We start from the raw sequence: 20,656 nt of genomic DNA, 5'->3' as shown, positions 1-20,656 counted from the left end.
ATTGTTCTGTGGTTTAGCGTAAAAGTAAAAAGCAATGAGTGTGAAGTAGGTACTGCTTTATGCCTGCCTTACATTTTGGTTTGGGCTTTCTCACTATTTTTAATAATAATAATCACTCATTGTCACAAGTAGGCTTCAATTAAGTTACTTTCCATGGTAATAAATTCCACAGGCTGACCACTCTGGTGAAGAGATTTCTCCTCATCTCTGTCTTAATAATAATAATCTTTTTCTTGTCACAAGTAGGCTTACATTAACACTGCAATGAAGTTACTGTGATATGCCCCTAGTCGCCACATTCCGGCGCCTGTTCGGGGAGGCCGGTGCGGGAATTGAACCCGCGCTTCTGGCCTTGTTCTGCATTACAAGCCAGTTTTTTAGCCCACTGTGGGCTGGTTTAAGGTGTACTCATGGAAGACGACCAGTTTCCAAAAGTAGTTCAAGTCGTCTTTGAACCAAAACCTGAAACTTATGATGATTGTGAATGGGATACAATGCCCAGGGCTCATAATTGCCCCTTAATTTGGTATAATACACTTCCAAGTTGTGTGGAGTACTCACTCGTCTACTCTGAAAGGTTATTAAATATTAAACTATAATGTTCAGGCTGAAACTAATAAAGTTCACAAGTAAGTTTATACACAGCAGCAGGAAGACAAGTTCCTGATGGTACAAACACTTACAAATGAATGATGAAATCAGTCCTAGGGAATTAACATATTTCTACCTTCCAATAATTTGCAACATTTTAAAGAGTTAGTTCTGATAATATGGGCAGCATTGTTTCTAGGTTGACTGGTTGATATTTCACACATCTTTAGTTAAGATGGTTCCCATTCTCTTTTACAAGTAGTTAAATCTGCCTTCACCACATTTCAGACAATGCATTCCATCTCATCATAACTCAGTGTAAAACAGTTGCCTCAACTCACTATAAATCTGTGTCCCCGGGCTACTGCCCCTTTCTGTCACTGGAAACAGTTTTTCCTTTTTTACTCAATGAAAGCATTCATGATTTTGAACATCTTTATTAAATGTCCACTTAACCTTTTCAACTCGAAAGAGAATAAATCAAGCTTTTCTCCTTTCACCATAAGTTCCATATCAATTGGTGTCATTGAAGTAAATCTGTTTCTCCAAGACTTGGGCCATCTTTCCTAAATTGTGGTGCCCACAATTGGACTTCAACTTCATCTAGCACCGAAATCCACTTATAAATGTTTAACATATCTTTATTGCTTGTGTATTTTATACTTTATGTTCATAAAGTCAAGGATCCTGCATGTTTTTTTAACCGCTTTCTTATCCTGCAAAGATCTGTGCACCTACACCCCAGGTCCTTGCTCCTGCAAATGTACCATATAACTGATATCGCCTCCCCTCATTCCTCCTACTAATTTGCCTAACTTTACACTTCTCTGCATCTACAATGTGTCAAGTTTGCAGAATACACTCAACTGAGGCTAATGATGATGAAGTTCTGATCAGGTAATCTACAAGAAGCCTGATAAAATCTGTAAATTGACAGCAGTAGCATGTGAAATTCAAAATGGGTAAGTTAAGTACACATTGGAATAAAGTGGGTGACATATTCTCACTGGTGTCAAATTACCAAAGAGAATTTAGAAAAGACCTATGAATGTTAGACTTAGTATTTAAGACATTCTGTCATTGTAGTCACAGCCAATAAAAACTGAGTGCTGCATTAAATTACTAAATCAGTCGTATATAAATTGAAGAATGTCATGCTGAAACACGTTAAATACTCTGTCCGATAAGACAAACGTTTTGGGGGTGTAATAGTTAAGAGAAGAGGAGTCATGAGGCTGATCCCTATATGTTGAATTATGGGGAAAGACTGGAAAAACTAAAGATCTTTAACTTTGTACAGTGGCAAGGATGAGACCTTCATAGAGGTACATGACGTATTCATCTTGTGCCGAATGTTGCTCGCCTAAATATTTTTTAACAGTGAAATACTGAACTCATCCCCCCTCCCCCCTTAAATCAACATCCCAAATCAAAGTACTGCATACAGGATGTTGGTAATCGGAGAAATAGTAATGGTGGCCTGCCCTACATGTTATTGACAATTAAAATGTGAGTTTAAAAAAAACACTTTTTTCTATTCCAATTATTTAGCCAATGCTTCCAACCTGTAATCTTCACTCACTGCCTAATTAGGAAAATTATTCTTAAAGGCTCCTTTATGGACTGGCATTTTGAAAACTACAAATGTATGCTGATTAAAAATGAAAATTGTTCAACAAATTACATACAATCTGAAAAAAATCAGGTTTTGAGGCCCTTATACCAAAATAGTTATTGAAATGGAACACGTGTGGCATAATGATTTTATGAAGTTACATTTTCTTGAAAATTCTAAATGCATCTTGATACTGCAGTTGCATTATCTAAAATTTACAGATGACCCAGCAAAGTCATACATCAGAGTGAGTGATGAGTTTGGGAATACACGTTTTATGCCGATGAAATTTGTTTGAAATTAAATTAGGAACAAAAGGTTAAGAACTAAAGTTTCCCCCTCAGAGCATTTTGAATGCAATAATAACTCATCCAATTTCCCCAACAATACACCAGGGAAATGGTTTGAATCATAAAATGTTTAAACCACAGAAGAAAGCAATTCCGCTTATTATGTTTGTGCCGGCTCTCTAAAAGCAACACACCTAGTACCACTTTCTACTTTTCCCTTTAGTCCTGCAAATATTTCCTCTTCAGATAACCATCCAATTCTCTTTTGAAGGCCTTGATTGAATCTCCCGCTACCAAACTCTCAGTACTTTCAAGATTCTAACAACTCGCCACGTAAAAATAGTACATTTTTTGCCCATTACCTTAAATCAGTGTACTCTGGTTCTCAATCCTTTCATGAATAGAACAGTTTATGTTCTCTATGGTCCTCTCACTAATTTGAACACCTTTATCAAGCCTCTCTGGTGAAGTGGTATTGTCTGTGGAGTAGTAACCCAGAAACCCAGGATAATGCCCTGGGAACCTGGGTGCAGACTTCACCACAGCAGATGGTGTAATTTGAATTCAATAACCCAATGGAATTCAAAGTCTAATGGTTGTTGTAATCAATCATTATATGATTGGTTCACAAATGGCCTTTTACTAATGTCCTGTTCATCCTTTCCTGGTCTAGCCTACATGTGACTCCACATCTACAGCTATGCGGTTGACTCCTAAATGCCATCTGAAATGACCGGACGGTTCAAGGGCAACTAGGGATGGGCAATAAATGCTGACCCAACCAGAGATACCCACATCCCATAAACAGAGTTTTAAAGGATTGGAAAATTCTTTTCAGCGCTCCCCAATTTCACCCTTTCTTTCTTTGGATGCATCTCATCTGGTCCTAGTAATTTGATAAGACTTATTACCAGGGCAGCACGGTAGCACAAGTGATTAGCACTTTGGCTTCACGGCACCAAGGTCCCAGGTTTGATTCCCCGCTGGATCACTGTCTGTGAGGAGTCTGCACGTTCTCCCCGTGTCTGCATGGGTTTCCTCAGCGTGCTCCGATTTTCTCCCACAGTCCAAAGACGTGCAGGTTAGGTGGATTGGCCATGCTAAATTGCCCTTCGTGTCCAAAAGGTTTAGGAGGTGTCATTGGGTTATGGGGATAGGGTGGAAGTGATGGCTTAAGTGGGTCGGTGCAGACTCGATGGGCTGAATGGCCTCCTTCTGCACTGTATGTTCTATGTTCTATCTAATACCTCCTCTTTGAACGTTCAGCCCATTCAATGTTTCAACTGCCTCTACTTTCCCAATGACCTTTTTCCTTTGTAAAGACAGGTGCAAAGTAGTCAATTTAGAATGTCAGCTATGCCCCTTGCTTCCATGCATAAATGCCCTATTGGATCGCTAATTGGCCCCACTCCTCCTTTTACCACCCTTTATTTATTTATTTTTATATAAATTTAGAGTATCCAATTCAGTTTTTCCAATTGAGGTGCAATTTAGCGTATTCAATCCACCTACCCTGCAAATCTTTGGGTTGTGGGGGCGAAACCCACGCAAACACGGGGAGAATGTGCAAACTCCACATGGACAGTGACCCAGAGCCGGGATCGAACCTGGGACCACGGCCACCGTGCTGCCTTCCCTTTTTTTTTTATTTCTGTGCCTGTGGAAGACTTTTGGATTCCCTTTTATATTAGCTACATTGTCTCTTTTCATACTCTCTTGCTTCTCTTATTATTTTTCTTCCAGTTTCCCTCTGAACCATCGGATTGAGCCTGTTTCTCACTTGTACTATACACCTGACATTTGTTGCATGCACACTTTTTCTGTTTCATTTTGCAATCTCTCTCTTCAGTTATCGAGGGAGCTCTGAATTTGTTTGCCTGACCTTTGCTCCTGATGGGAGTGTACCTTGAATGTACTTGAACTATCTTCTCTTCAAATGAAAAAAAATGAATGAAAATCGCTTATTGTCACGAGTAGGCTTCAATGAAGTTACTGTGAAAAGCCCCGAGTCGCCACATTCCGGCACCTGCTCGGGGAGGCTGGTACGGGAATTGAACCGTGCTGCTGGCCTGCCTTGGTCTGCTTTAAAAGCCAACGATTTAGCCCAGTGAGCTAAATGTAGCCCACTGTTCTATTACAGTTTTGCTTGTCAATCTTAGATTCCAATTTATATGAGCCAGATCTGTTTTCAACCCATTGAAGCTAGTCCTCCCCAAATTATTGTTCCTAGTCCCTTCCATGGCTAACTTAAACTTATACAATGGTCATAGTCTCCTAAATGTTCTCTTCCTGACACTTGATTCACTTAACTCAGCTCATTCCCAGAACCAGATCTCGCAATGGGGGCTGGTTTAGCTCAGTTGGCTGGACAGCTGATTCGTAATGTCTGCGCTGTGAGGTCAGCAGCATGGGTTCAATTCTCTATCTCACTCACCTGATGAAGGAGCTGCACTCCGAAAGCTAGTGATTCCAAACAAACTTGTTGGACTTTAACCTGGTGTTGTAAGACTTCTTACTGTGCTCACCGCAGTCCAACGCCGGCATCGCCACATCTTGGCTATCTTTCTTGCACAACTTGCATCATGTTTTCTGAACACCTTGCATCTCGGAATATTGAATACCCAGTTCTCCATTTTGCGCTAGGTCTCCACCAATGCTGTAACATATTTTTACATGGCTGTCTGCAGCTCGCCAAGCATATTTACCACACTCCATGCCTTCGCATATAGGCTCAGTAATTCTAATTTAAACATTATTACATTCCCACTTGAGTGCCTATTTTGCCAGGGCTGATTTTCTCCAGGTCAGCTCACTGTATCCTTCTTTGCTGTGATCATTTATAGGTGATTACCACCACCTATTTGGGCCTTCTCTAGAGCATTCCCCTGAAAAGACAAAAGAGAGCATGATAAGGCAGTGTTTTACCATACGGCCAGTGACAGCTCCAATTAATTGGAATGTGCAAGTTTCAGTTGTGACAAGGCCTTTGCAACAGTACGTCCATGAGCCACTCGGGAGGGTGAGTAGATGGACTGGGCATCCACCCCTCCCATGTTCAGGAGCACCATACACCCTGGGTTTCCAGAATTGGTGTGTCTGTTGGAAGGTGAATACCCAGAGTCCTGTCCTGAGGGGTGGGAGGGGCAGCACTCACCTTCCAGAAAGTATGCAGTCATTCAACCTTTCCCTGCACTGGATCCAGGTTCACAACACCTCACCCAGTGACTGTGGCAATGATTTCTATCCGATCTGCTTGGTCTCTGTGGTGGCCTTCTGCCACATTCTGAAAAGAGCTCCTCTCCCTCACAGCTTCCAGCATAATCCCCAGTTCGGCATCTTAAAAAAGAGGGGCTGCCTGCCCTGGGTCTCTGGATCTCTTGAAACTTTGTGGAAATTAAAAATGTAGCCCAAAGTTCACTGATGGTCTTTAGCATTTAATTACAGCACTCAACCAGCAGTCACAGTTCTTGAGTATATTTGATACCAAAATCAATAGATTTTTGGATACAAAGGGAATTGAGTACTTTGAGGATCTAATGGGAAGATGGAGTCGAGGGAGAAAATCGGCTCTGATCCTATTAAATTATGTATGCATGAGTGATTGCGACTTGAAATGTACTGCTTGAAAGGGTATTGAGGGCAAATTCAAGCATGGCTTTCAAAAAGGAATTGGAGATTTGGTTGAGGTTTTCAAATTTGTGAAAGGTCTAGACATGATGGGTAGGAAGAAATTATTCTAATTGGCGAAACGATCGTGAATCAGAGGACACCGATTTAAAGTTATTTGCTAAAGAAGCAATGGTAACATGAGGAAAAACCTTTTACACATCCAAGTGATTAGGATCAGAGTCTGGTGGAGGCAGATTTAATTGAGATTTTCGAAAAGCAATTTTACATGTGCTGTAAACGTTGTATGATTCTATTGGCATTCTCTAGATGCAGCAAAACACTTTATTACCTACATATCCCACTATAAAGTTATTTAATTTCTATCCCTAGGGATATCGACAGAAAGACTCCTACATAGCCAGCCAAGGACCTCTTCAGCATACTATAGAAGATTTCTGGAGAATGATTTGGGAATGGAAGTCTTGTTCCATTGTTATGTTAACAGAGTTGGAAGAAAGAGGTCAGGTATGTCGAGCAGATCTTCCTGCCAGAGATTTTAACACATGTTCATGCTGAAATATACCCAGACCAAAGTGGAAAACTTGATAATTTCTTAAATGTTTTACCAAGCTCATTTCTTAAATGGAGCTTTATGAAGAAAACATATTTGGAACTATGATAATGCAGCCTTCCCAACACAGTTGGAAATTTACTTTGAATATTTGCATCCCTTTCTCCCTTTGCTTCTTCCCTTGGCCATTACACTTCAAGGTGAAGTAACTGGTGGTGAAGTACTGTTTCACTTCTCGTAGATGCCATCTGGTGCATTGCCCAAATAACTATTCCAGATGTTAAATAATGCACCATTCAACTGCACAGCTTCAACCTTGTTGAGTACATATATAGATACTTAGCAAGCAGAAACTAATTTCCCCCAGCCCAGATAACTGATTACAGAAGGTTGTAACAAATCCATTACTGTAATGACAACAGAAAATGCTGCAAAGACTCAGCAAGTCTAGCTGCATCTGTGGAGGGAGAGAATCCATTAGAGCTTACGTTGCTATAATGGCTGGGCCCAAATCTATGCGAACTAACTTTAGTATGTCCACTGTAAGCATAAGCTAGGAGGCTTGGTCAAATAATTACTAGTTATTATTAGTTTTTTTGTTTTATCTTAATGATTGCTCTTTGTATCTGTACAGGAGAAATGTGCACAGTATTGGCCACCTGAAGGATCCATCTCGCATGGTGATATTGCTGTTGAAATAAAAAAAGAAGAGGAGAGTGAAAGTTACACAGTGCGTGATTTGCTAGTAACTAACACAAGGGTAAGCTTTAATGCTGTGGGGTTTTAAATCCCTGAATCTAAGGAGTTTAAAATAAAGAAACTGCTGCCAGCAAGCTTGGGAACAGAAATTAATTAAGAGTGCCAATCTGAGGCACAGTTACGTATTATGGGGTTTGAAGCAGATAAAAAAGGTAAAGATGAACACGTCTTAACCTCCCTTCCTCTTACCCCCTCCCTCCACATCCGCCTTTAAGCTCCTCAAATGCACAAACACGCACAACTGGTTGACCGGCCCATTCAGCTCTCTCTCATACCACCTGACCAGCCTGGTCGGAGGGCACCCCACCGACCCGCGTCAGGCAACCCCCCCCCCCCCCCCCCCCCAACCCCCACTCGCACACTTTATTGGAGCGAATAACAATAATAATTTTTAAAATCTTTATTGTTGTCACAAGTAGGCTTACATAAACACTGCAATAAGGTTACTGTGAAAATCCCCCAGTTGCCACACTCTGGTACCTGCTCGGGTACACGGGGAGAATTCGGAATGTCCAATTCACCTAACAAGCACGCCTTTCAGGACTTGTGGGAGGAAACCGGAGCACCCGGAGGAAACCCACACAGACCCAGGGCGAATGTGCAGACTCCACACAGACAGTGACCCAATAGGAATCGAACCTGGGACCCTGGCGCTGTGAAGCAACAGTGCTAACCACTGTGCTACCATGCCGCCCCCCAAAAAGTGCACTCACCCAGCATGATCCTCCAGCATCCCACCAAAGAACCTCACAAGAAAGAAAAACGACCCTTGAGTGAAAAAAGGTTCTCCTCTGACCCCCCCCCCCCCCCCCCCCCCCCCCCACCCAAAGAAACAGAGCAATAACAACAACAAAAAAAACCAACAAGGGGGGCAGAAAGAACCTACCTCCTCTCGCACCTCCTCCAAAGTTCAATGTCCTCCTTTTGCCTCCGGTGCTCCAAAATAATACTCGCGACTATTGTGGGCCACCCAGAGGCAGGCCGGGTACAACATCCAGAACGCCACTCCCTTCTTAAAGAGCTCAGTCTTTACTCTGTTGAAACCCACTCTCCTTTTGGCTGTTCTGCCCCCAGGTCTAGGTATACCCGGAGCTCATTACCCTCCCAAGTACATCTCCTCGTCTGCCTGGCCCACCTCAAGATCTCCTCATCCGGGAATCGATGCAACCTCACCACCATCACCCTCAGCGGCTCGTTCACCTGCGGCTTCCTCATCAGCGCCCAATGCACCCGATCAACCTCCAGGGGCCTGTTGATGGCCCTACCTCCCCCAACAGCTTCTCCAGCATTTTCTGTCCGCTCCCTCGTTGCCCTCTGGCATCCCCACAATTCTCAGATTCTGCCTCCGGGAGTAGATCTCCAGGTCCAATTCTCCTTGAATTGCTTTTGGGTATCCCTCAACATCCCAATTTTGGCCGCCAACGAGGTAAGCTGCTCCTCGTGCTCTCTGCCTCCTCCACCCTCTGGATAGCTTGGGTCTCCAACCTCAGCTCTACACGGTTGATCCCCGCTTTCAACGGGTCTGCCACCTTCGCCAGGTCTTCCAGAGCTTCTCTCCTCTGCTGACTGAACGTTTCATTCAAAAAGTCCACTAACTGCTCCGTCGACCATTAGGCTGGTAGGGCCGACCAATTGCTCTCCGCCATCATTCCCTATGTCGCAGGAAGAGTTTCTTGCTCTTCTGCTCCTTTCTTCTAAATCCACTTCTGGTCCACAAATCCATTCACGGTGGGGTATAGTCTTCCTCCACCACTCCTGCGTCCTTTTCCTTCTAAACATCCGCCCGGGGAAAAGGACCAAAAAGACCACCTTGAGCGGGAGCTGCCAGATGTGCAACCACTCGCACCATAGTCGCCACGGGAAGTCTCATGGTGGTTCACCTTAACTAACTCGAACCTCTCCAAGTGCCTGTTGATCTTTTCTGATTTTTTTTCTTTTCTAAAACCTTACCTCCCGCTAATGTTACACTGCCTTGCCTGTAGTTACTAAGAATGTGCTCACATCCTTTCTTGAAAATAAGGGTGTTAGATTTACACACTCCAATTCTCTGGCACCTTCCCCATGTCTAGGAAAGATTGGAACATTACGGTAAGCCCTTCCACTATCTCCACATTCACTTCCATTTGCAACTGGAATGGAAGCCATCCAGAGCAGGCAACTTATCCACGTTAAGCATAGCCAACCTTTCCAGTGTATCCTTCCTATCAATTTTCACCCCATCCGTTACCTGTGCTGATATTTTGTTAGCATCCTCTTTTTTAGTAAGTAATGACATTCACTGTTCTTGGCTTGCCCCGCACTTGTAAGGGCATTTCACCTTCTTTGCCCAAAATGGGTCCCATCCCACCTCGCGCTACCTACTTAATAGTTGAATACTGAAAGGGGATTTGGGGGTTCCCTTTTATGTTAACTCTATTCTCCTATAGTTTCTTTACTGGTTACATATTCCTTTTCACATCCCCTCTCAATTCATGTATTGGGCTTGGTTCTTGCTTTAAGAACTCACCTGACATGCATCATATTGGTTTCATCATTTTCAATCTCGCTTATCCAAGGAGCCCTGGTTCTCCTCACTTTTACCCATGTTGGCATACGCCTAGCCTGTACCTAAAATAGCTCCTCTTTAAAGACCATTCATTGTTCCAACAATCTACTTCAATGCCAGGAGTATACAAAATATGGTAGGGGAACTGGCAGCATGGGTTGGTACCTGGGACTTCGATGTTGTGGCCATTTCGGAGACATGGATAGAGCAGGGACAGGAATGGATGTTGCAGGTTCCGGGGTTTAGGTGTTTTAGTAAGCTCAGAGAAGGAGGCAAAAGAGGGGGAGGTGTGGCGCTGCTAGTCAAGAGCAGTATTACGGTGGCGGAGAGGATGCTAGATGGGGACTCATCTTCCGAGGTAGTATGGGCTGAGGTTAGAAACATGAAAGGAGAGGTCACACTGTTGGGAGTCTTCTATAGGCCTCCAAATAGTTCTAGGGATGTAGAGGAAAGGATGGCGAGGATGATCCTGGATAAGAGCGAAAGTAACAGGGTAGTTATTATGGGAGACTTTAACTTTCCAAATATTGACTAGAAAAGATATAGTTCGAGTACATTAGATGGGTCGTTTTTTGTACAGTGTGTGCAGGAGGGTTTCCTGACACAGTTTGTTGACAGGCCAACAAGAGGCGAGGCCACATTGGATTTGGTTTTGGGTAATGAACCAGGCCAGGTGTTGGATTTGGAGGTAGGTGAGCACTTTGGGGACAGTGACCACAATTCGGTGACGTTTACGTTAAGGATGGAAAGGGATAAGTATACACCGCAGGGCAAGAGTTATAGCTGGGGGAAGGGAAATTATGATGCCATTAGACGTGACTTGGGGGGGATAAGGTGGAGAAGTAGGCTGCAAGTGTTGGACACACTGGATAAGTGGAGCTTGTTCAAGGATCAGCTACTGCGTGTTCTTGATAAGTATGTACCGGTCAGGCAGGGAGGAAGGTGCCGAGCGAGGGAACCGTGGTTTACCAAAGAAGTGGAATCTCTTGTTAAGAGGAAGAAGGAGGCCTATGTGAAGATGAGGTGTGAAGCTTCAGTTGGGGCGATGGATAGTTACAAGGTAGCGAGGAAGGATCTAAAGAGAGAGCTAAGACAAGCAAGGAGGGGACATGAGAAGTATTTGGCAGGAAGGATCAAGGAAAACCCAAAAGCTTTCTATAGGTATGTCAGGAATAAGCGAATGACTAGGGAAAGAGTAGGACCAGTCAAGGACAGGGATGGGAAGTTGTGTGTAGAGTCTGAAGAGATAGGCGAGATACTAAATGAATATTTTTCGTCAGTATTCACTCAGGAAAAAGACAATGTTGTGGAGGAGAATGCTGAGCTCCAGGTAAATAGATTAGATGGCATTGAGGTACGTAGGGAAGAGGTGTTGGCAATTCTGGACAGGCTGAAAATAGATAAGTCCCCGGGACCTGATGGGATTTATCCTAGGTTTCTCTGGGAGGCCAGGGAAGAGATTGCTGGACCATTGGCTTTGATTTTTATGTCATCATTGGCTACAGGAATAGTGCCAGAGGACTGGAGGATAGCAAATGTGGTCCCTTTGTTCAAAAAGGGGAGCAGAGACAACCCCGGCAACTATAGACCGGTGAGCCTCACGTCTGTGGTGGGTAAAGTCTTGGAGGGGATTATAAGAGACAAGATTTATAATCATCTAGATAGGAATAATATGATCAGGGATAGTCAGCATGGCTTTGTGAAGGGTAGGTCATGCCTCACAAACCTTATCGAGTTCTTTGAGAAGTTGACTGAATAGGTAGACGAGGGTAGAGCAGTTGATGTGGTGTATATGGATTTCAGCAAAGCGTTTGATAAGGTTCCCCATGGTAGGCTATTGCAGAAAATACGGAGGCTGGGGATTGAGGGTGATTTAGAGATGTGGATCAGAAATTGGCTAGCTGAAAGAAGTCAGAGGGTGGTGGTTGATGGGAAATGTTCAGAATGGAGTTCAGTCACAAGTGGAGTACCACAAAGATCTGTTCTGGGGCCGTTGCTGTTTGTCATTTTTATCAATGACCTAGAGGAAGGCGCAGAAGGGTGGGTGAGTAAATTTGCAGACGATACTAAAGTCGGTGGTGTTGTCGATAGTGTGGAAGGATGTAGCAGGTTACAGAGGGATATAGATAAGCTGCAGAGCTGGGCTGAGAGGTGGCAAATGGAGTTTAATGTAGAGAAGTGTGAGGTGATTCACTTTGGAAGGAATAACAGGAATGTGGAATATTTGGCTAATGGTAAAGTACTTGAAAGTGTGGATGAGCAGAGGGATCTAGGTGTCCATGTACATAGATCCCTGAAAGTTGCCACCCAGGTTGATAGGGTGGTGAAGAAGGCCTATGGAGTGTTGGCCTTTATTGGTAGAGGGATTGAGTTCCGGAGTCAGGAGGTCATGTTGCAGCTTTACAGAACTCTGGTACGGCCGCATTTGGAGTATTGCGTACAGTTCTGGTCACCGCATTATAGGAAGGACGTGGAGGCTTTGGAGCGGGTGCAGAGGAGATTTACCAGGATGTTGCCTGGTATGGAGGGAAAATCTTATGAGGAAAGGCTGATGGACTTGAGGTTGTTTTCGTTGGAGAGAAGAAGCTTAAGAGGAGACTTAATAGAGGCATACAAAATGATCAGGGGGTTGGATAGGGTGGACAGTGAGAGCCTTCTCCCGCGGATGGAAATGGCTGGCACGAGGGGACATAGCTTTAAACTGAGGGGTAATAGATATAGGACAGAGGTCAGAGGTAGGTTCTTTACGCAAAGAGTAGTGAGGCCGTGGAATGCCCTACCTGCTACAGTAGTGAACTCGCCAACATTGAGGGCATTTAAAAGTTTATTGGATAAACATATGGATGATAATGGTATAGTGTAGGTTAGATGGCTTTTGTTTTGGTGCAACATCGTGGGCCGAAGGGCCTGTACTGCGCTGTATTATTCTATGTTCTATTACAGTTTTTCCTGTGTCTTTGGTTCCATTTCACCCCAGCTAGATTCCCTCTTATCATATTGAAGTTGGCCCTTTTCCCATCTAGAAGTTCTAATTTAGTTCACTGCTTGCTCTTCTCCATTGCTAACTACATTTTCTGATACAATGATCATGTTTACCGAAGTGTTTCCCCCACAGGGACTTGATCCTCATGGCTCACCTCATTCCCCAGCACCAAATCCAGCAATGCCATGGGCATTCTGGTTCAGGAGGTTCTCCTGAACATGACTCAGAAATTCCACCCCCTTTTTGCCCATGATTCTAACATCTCAGTCAATATTTGGGTAAATAAAGTTGCCCAATATCGCCAATCTATGTTACACATCGCTCCGATTTCCCTGCAGATTTGCTTCTCAACTCTAACCAAATGGATTTTGTCTTTGCTGCCTCCAAGACATACTCTTTTCAACACTGCAATGTTTTCCCTAATCCGTATTACCATCTCATCTTTATTCCTTCCCCTAACTTTTCTGAACACTTTGTTTCTTTGAATATTAAGCACCCACTCCTTCCCATTTTTAAGCCTAATTTCTGGTATTGCTACTACATGTACTCTCACATGGCTATTTGTGCTTGCAATTCACCAATCTTATTCACCACATTTTGTGTGTTTACATAAATGCATTGCAAACCTGACCTTGTATTCCTCATAGTCCTTCGACCGCTCCAATCCAATATCGTACTACTACCTTCTAAAGTACTATCCAAAACTGACTTCTTTACGCACCATGTTCCTCTTTTCTAGTTCTATATGTTGCCAGTGGTCTGCCAATTTACTTTAAACCCTCCCCTGCCTGCTAGTGAACCATAGAATGGACCAAAGAATTCCTACAATGTAGAAGAAGGCCATTCAGTCCATCGAGTCTGCACCGACCCTCTGAAAGAGCACCCTACCAAGACCCACGCCACTACCTTATCCCCGTAACCCCTATAACCCCATCTAACCTGCACATCTTTGGACACTGAGGGGCAATTTAGCATGGCCAATCCACCTAACCTGCACAGGACTGAGGGGGAAAACCGGAGCACCCAGAGGAAACCCACACAGACATGAAGAGAAAGTGGAAACTCCACACAGACAGTCACCCGAGGCTGGAATTGAACCCGGGTCCCTCACGCTGTGATGCAGCAGAGCTAACCACTGTGCCGCTCTTGAACCTTCTGCGAGCGTATTGGTCCCAGTCCTGTCGAGGTGTAACCTGTCCTTTTTGAATAGGTGCCTCTTGCTATAGATTTCATACCAATGTCCCAAGTATCTGAATCTCTCCTTCCTGTGCCACACCTTAAATCATGCATTGGTTCTCCCTATTGGTTTTCTCTCATTAGCACATAGCGCTGGAAATAATACGGAGATTACTTCCCTTGAGGTCCTAGTTCCTGAACACCTGACCTTCGATCTCAATGCATGTTCCCTGTCATTGGTACCAACATGTCACAGCCTCTGGCTTACTCTCTTTCCCTTGCAGAATATTCTGCACCCCCTCTGTGATATCCTTTATCCTAAAACCACGCAGGGCTCACAATGATGGTTACAAAATGCATGTCTGTTCCCCCAACTGCGGAAACCTTTTTAACACCTGCATTTCTACTCTTTGATCTCTCTTGTGCATTCCCTTTCCCAGTGGTGCTTTGGGCTGGGATGTACTGCTTCAAGTTGTTGTCACTCCCAGCTGTTGGAATTCGCAGTACTGGTTGAAAAGTGGCAAACACTCCAAAGACACCTGCACTCCATGCCACTTTCCCACTCTTCCATGAATGGCGGCTCACTTACTATCCTGAACTCAAATTGCCTGTTGGGTGACTCCCTCAGGAAATGTATGATGCAGGAAACTCTCAACCCCCCTGATGCTCACAGTGATTCTAGCTACCCCATATTCTTGGAAATCCTGAGCTGGAGGTGCTTCTGACGTGTGTGGTCTTCAAGACACGTGGAGCATCCTGAACTTCTCGCGTGGTTCAGGAGTTGCAAGCAACAGTTCTCAGCCCACCCATAATCTAAGTTATCTACATTTCCAGTTTCAGAATCTAGTTGGACCTTGTTTAAATTACTTATTTTAATTATTGTCTCTCGACCTGCCTTGTGCTAATATTCTTAATAATTCACTTGTACTTGGCCTGATTGAAATTTGTAACTCCCAATTCCTAGTTAAACAAATGTCCTAGTTTAGAGCGAGAAAATAAGAAATACTCAGTAGCCAATCACTTAGTCACTTCCTTCTGATGTTACATTTGATTTTTTTCCCTCTTTTTTTAAGGCATGTTTGTTCCGACTCTTGCTGACTTTCTCTGCCACTGCTTTTAACTGTGGGCTTTCTGACAGTTTTCCCTCAGGCTTGCTGATTTTCCACTGCCAATTTTAACTGTGGGTCTCCAGCACTGTTCTTTTTCAGGCTCACTCTGATACGTGCTGACTCCTGGGCACAGTGAGCCTCTGGCATTATTCTCTCTCATGCTCTCTCATTCATCTTCTTTTCCTTTCCCTCTCTTTAGTTCTCTTTTTGTACTTGATTTCTGCATTAAATTCATCAACTTTAATTCACCCTCCTTCTCCGTTCTTCCTCTTATTTCTTTCTCCATTCTTAAATCGCATTGTTTAAGGAGATGTACTGCTTGTCCCATTTTTCACAAAGTTTCCTAATGCCCCTGTTGTCGACACCATACTGTTCTGAGCTTTTAAAACCTTATCATGCACAAATGTCACAAGATGTCCTGCTCAAGCAAAATCTGGCGTATAGACGATTTATTTTGTTGTGGGTTCTATCCAGTGCGGAACTAACCGTGTAATCTATGGCATTTCCTCAAGGAAAACAAAATTCGGCAGATCAGACAGTTCCATTTTCATGGCTGGCCTGAGGTGGGAATTCCTGCTGATGGGAAAGGGATGATCAACCTGATTGCAGCAGTTCAAAAACAGCAGCAGCAGTCAGGGAACCACCCAATCACAGTGCATTGCAGGTAAGTCACAGACTACTTACCAATGTGCTACAGGCAACATTGCCCAATCAAATAATGACTAAATTGTACATGTGTACCTGAATACCAAAGTGCAGGATTGTGTCATATTTGAGTTTGTGTTGTTTTTATATAATTAATGGTCAAATACTTTCTATCAACATTCTAATTCAGTATTTTTAAAGTTGTATTTTGTAAAGAAACAAAATCTTTTTACGGGAAACAAAAACATTTAGGGGAGGAGGAAAGCTGATTGAGGATCATGTGGGGGTGGGGGTGCTTTTTCTCCGAGAGGGAGGAAGTGGAGTTTGTGGGTGGACGATTAGAGTTGTGGAGAGTGATTATGGACCGACGGGAAGAGTCCAAGAAGTTACATGAGTAAATCAAAGACCCTGGGGTTTGTGAGATGTTGGAAGTGGCAGGGAAGCACAAATGAATGAAGAGGGGTGCTTCAGGACATATTTGTCTGGAAGCCACTGCCACACATGTAGCCAGTACCGTATCCCTTTCCTAACAGCCATTGTCGTATCCCTTTCCTAACAGCCATTACTGTATCCCTTTCCGAACAGCCATTGCCGTATCCCTTTCCTAACAGCCATTACCGTATCCCTTTCTGAACAGCCATTGCCGTATCCCTTTCCGAACAGCCATTGCCGGATCCCTTTCCGAACAGCCATTGCCGTAGCCCTTTCCGAACAGCCATTGCCGTAGCCCTTTCCGAACAGCCATTACAGTATCCCTTTCCCAACAGCCATTGCCGTATCCCTTTCCGAACAGCCATTGCCGTATCCGTTGCTGAACAGCCATTACCGTATCCCTTTCCGAACAGCCATTACCGTATTCTTTTCTGAACAGCCATTGTCATATCCCTTTCCCAACAGCCATTGCCTTATCCCTTTCCCAACAGCCATTGCCGTATCCCTTTCCGAACAGCCATTGCCGTATCCCTTTCCCAACAGCCATTACCGTATCCCTTTCCCAACAGCCATTGCCGTATCCCTTTTCCAACAGCCATTACCGTATCCCTTTCAGAACAGCTATTGCATTATACCTTTCCCAACAGCCATTGCCGTATCCCTTTCTGAACAGCCATTACCGTATCCCTTTCCGAACAGCCATTACCGTATTCCATTACGAACAGCCATTGCCGTATCTGTTTCTGAACAGCCATTGCCGGTTGCCTTTCCAAACAGCCTTTGCCGTATCCCTTTCCTAACAGCCATTGTCGTATCCCTTTCCTAACAGCCATTACTGTATCCCTTTCCGAACAGCCATTGCCGTATCCCTTTCTGAACACCCATTGCCGTATCCCTTTCTGAACAGCCATTACCGTATCCCTTTCTGAACAGCCATTACCGCATCCAGTTCTGAACAGCCATTGCCAGATCCCTTTCTGAACAGCCATTGCCCTATCCCTTTCCTAACAGCCATTGCCGTATCCCTTTCTGAACAGCCATTAGCGTATCCCTTTCCTAACCGCCATTACCGTATCCCTTTCCCAACAGTCATTGCCGTATCCCTTTCCGAACGGCCATTGCCGTATCCCTTTCCTAACAGCCATTACCGTATCCCTTTCCGAACAGCCATTACTGTTTTCCATTCCGAACAGCCATTGCCGGATCCCTTTCCCAACAGCCATTGCTGTATCCCTTTCTGAACAGCCATTACGTTATTCCCTTCTGAACAGCCATTACCGTATCCCTTTCCGAACTGCCATTGCCGTATCCCTTTCCTAACTGCCATTACTGTATCCCTTTCTGAACAACCATTACCGTATCCCTTTTCTAACAGCCATTACAGTATCCCTTTTGAAACACCCATTGCCTTATACCTTTCCCAACAGCCATTACCGTATCCCTTTCCGAACAGCCATTGTCATATCCCTGTCCTAACAGCCATTGCCATATCCCTTTCCGAACAGCCATTGCCATTTCCCTTTCTAAACAGCCATTGCCATATCCCTTTCCTAACAGCCATTGCCGTATCCCTTTCTGAACAGCCATTGCTGTATCACTTTCCTAACAGCCATTACCGTATCCCTTTCCGAACAGCCATTACCGTTTTCCATTCCGAACAGCCATTGCCGTATCCCTTTCTGAACAGCCATTGCCGTATCCCTTTCTGAACAGCCATTACCGTATCCCTTTCCGAACAGCCATTGCCATATCCCTTTCCTAACAGCCATTGCCATATCCCTTTCACAGCCATTGCCGTATCCCTTTCCGAACAGCCATTGCCATATTCCTTTCCTAACAGCCATTGCCGTATCCCTTTCTGAACAGCCATTGCCGTATCCCTTTCTGAACAGCCATTGCCGTCTCCCTTTCCGAACAGCCATTGCCATCTCCCTTTCCGAACAGCCATTGCCGTCTCCCTTTCCGAACAGCCATTACTGTATCCCTTTCCTAACAGCCATTGCCGTATCCCTTTCTGAACAGCCATTGCCGTATCCCTTTCTGAACAGCCATTGCCGTCTCCCTTTCCGAACAGCCATTGCCGTCTCCCTTTCCGAACAGCCATTGCCGTATCCCTTTCCTAACAGCCATTGCCGTATCCCTTTCCGAACAGCCATTGCCATATCCCTTTCCGAACAGCCATTGCCGTCTCCCTTTCCGAACAGCCATTGCCGTATCACTTTCTGAACAGCCATTGCTGTATCCCTTTCCTAACAGCCATTGCCGTATCCCCTTCCTAACAGCCATTGCCGTAACCCTTTCCTAACAGCCATTACCGTCTCCCTTTCTGAACAGCCATTGCCATATCCCTTTCTGAACAGCCATTACCGTATCCCTTTCCTAACAGCCATTGCTGTATCCCTTTCCTAACAGCCATTGCTGTATCCCTTTCCTAACAGCCATTGCTGTATCCCTTTCCTAACAGCCATTGCTGTATCCCTTTCCTAACAGCCATTGCTGTATCCCTTTCTTAACAGCCATTGCTGTATCCCTTTCCTCACAGCCATTTCCGTATCCCTTTCCTAACAGCCATTGCCGTATCCCTTTCTGAACAGCCATTGCCGTATCCCTTTCCTAACAGCCATTGCCGTATCCCTTTCTGAACAGCCATTAGCGTATCCCTTTCCTAACCGCCATTACCGTATCCCTTTCCCAACAGTCATTACCGTATCCCTTTCCGAACAGCCATTACTGTTTTCCATTCCGAACAGCCATTGCCGGATCCCTTTCCGAACAGCCATTGCTGTATCCCTTTCCTAACAGCCATTGCTGTATCCCTTTCCTAACAGCCATTGCCATATCCCTTTCCTAACAGCCATTGCCGTATCCCTTTCCTAACAGCCATTGCTGTATCCCTTTCCTAACAGCCATTGCCGTATCCCTTTCTGAACAGCCATTAGCGTATCCCTTTCCTAACCGCCATTACCGTATCCCTTTCCCAACAGTCATTACCGTATCCCTTTCCGAACGGCCATTGCCGTATCCCTTTCCTAACAGCCATTACCGTATCCCTTTCCGAACAGCCATTACTGTTTTCCATTCCGAACAGCCATTGCCGGATCCCTTTCCCAACAGCCATTACGTTATTCCCTTCTGAACAGCCATTACCGTATCCCTTTCCGAACTGCCATTGCCGTATCCCTTTCCTAACTGCCATTACCGTATCCCTTTCTGAACAACCATTACCGTATCCCTTTTCTAACAGCCATTGCCTTATACCTTTCCCAACGGCCATTACCGTATCCCTTTCCGAACAGCCATTACCGTATCCCTTTCTGAACAGCCATTGTCATATCCCTTTCCGAACAGCCATTGCCATTTCCCTTTCTAAACAGCCATTGCCATATCCCTTTCCTAACAGCCATTGCTGTATCCCTTTCCTAACAGCCATTGCCGTATCCCTTTCTGAACAGCCATTGTCATATCCCTGTCCTAACAGCCATTGCCATTTCCCTTTCTAAACAGCCATTGCTGTATCCCTTTCCTAACAGCCATTGCCGTATCCCTTTCTGAACAGCCATTGCCATATCCCTTTCTGAACAGCCATTGCTGTATCCCTTTCCTAACAGCCATTACCGTATCCCTTTCCTAACAGCCATTGCCGTATCCCTTTCCTAACAGCCATTACCGTATCCCTTTCTGAACAGCCATTGCCGTATCCCTTTCCGAACAGCCATTGCCGTATCCCTTTCCTAACAGCCATTGCCGTATCCCTTTCCTAACAGCCATTGCCGTATCCCTTTCCGAACAGCCATTGCTGTATCCCTTTCCTAACAGCCATTGCCGTATCCCTTTCCTAACAGCCATTGCTGTATCCCTTTCCTAACAGCCATTGCCGTATCCCTTTCCTAACAGCCATTGCCGTATCCCTTTCCTAACAGCCATTGCCGTATCCCTTTTCTAACAGCCATTACCGTATCCCTTTCCCAACGGCCATTGCCGTATCCCTTTCCTAACAGCCATTACCGTATCCCTTTCCCAACACCCATTGCCTTATACCTTTCCCAACCGCCATTACCGTATCCCTTTCCGAACAGCCATTGCCTTATCCGTTTCACAGCCATTGCCGTATCCCTTTCCCAACCGCCATTTCCGTATCCCTTTCTGAACAGCCATTGCCCTATCCCTTTCCTAACAGCCATTACCGTATCCCTTTCCCAACACCCATTGCCTTATACCTTTCCCAACCGCCATTACCGTATCCCTTTCCGAACAGCCATTGCCTTATCCGTTTCACAGCCATTGCCGTATCCCTTTCCCAACCGCCATTACCCTATCCCTTTCTGAACAGC

The 20,656-nt window shown here is 44.7% G+C and overlaps 1 protein-coding gene across 8 annotated transcripts in view; it reads left to right on the top strand.

Moving 5' to 3' along the window:
- Positions 1-20,656, top strand: part of ptpra (protein tyrosine phosphatase receptor type A) — a 373,815-nt gene that overhangs the window by 331,371 nt on the left and 21,788 nt on the right. For all 8 annotated transcript variants that reach the window (XM_072497621.1, XM_072497618.1, XM_072497619.1 and 5 more), the window contains 3 exons: positions 6,496-6,630; positions 7,311-7,436; positions 15,761-15,912. In XM_072497621.1, the coding sequence (XP_072353722.1) occupies positions 6,496-6,630; positions 7,311-7,436; positions 15,761-15,912 (413 nt within the window). The remainder of the gene's footprint in view (positions 1-6,495; positions 6,631-7,310; positions 7,437-15,760; positions 15,913-20,656) is intronic.

The sequence above is a fragment of the Scyliorhinus torazame genome, chromosome 3 (assembly GCF_047496885.1).
Source record: "Scyliorhinus torazame isolate Kashiwa2021f chromosome 3, sScyTor2.1, whole genome shotgun sequence".
NCBI lineage: Eukaryota > Metazoa > Chordata > Chondrichthyes > Carcharhiniformes > Scyliorhinidae > Scyliorhinus > Scyliorhinus torazame.
Note: the sequence above shows the minus strand (reverse complement) of the source record. Positions and strands in the feature narration are given on the sequence as shown.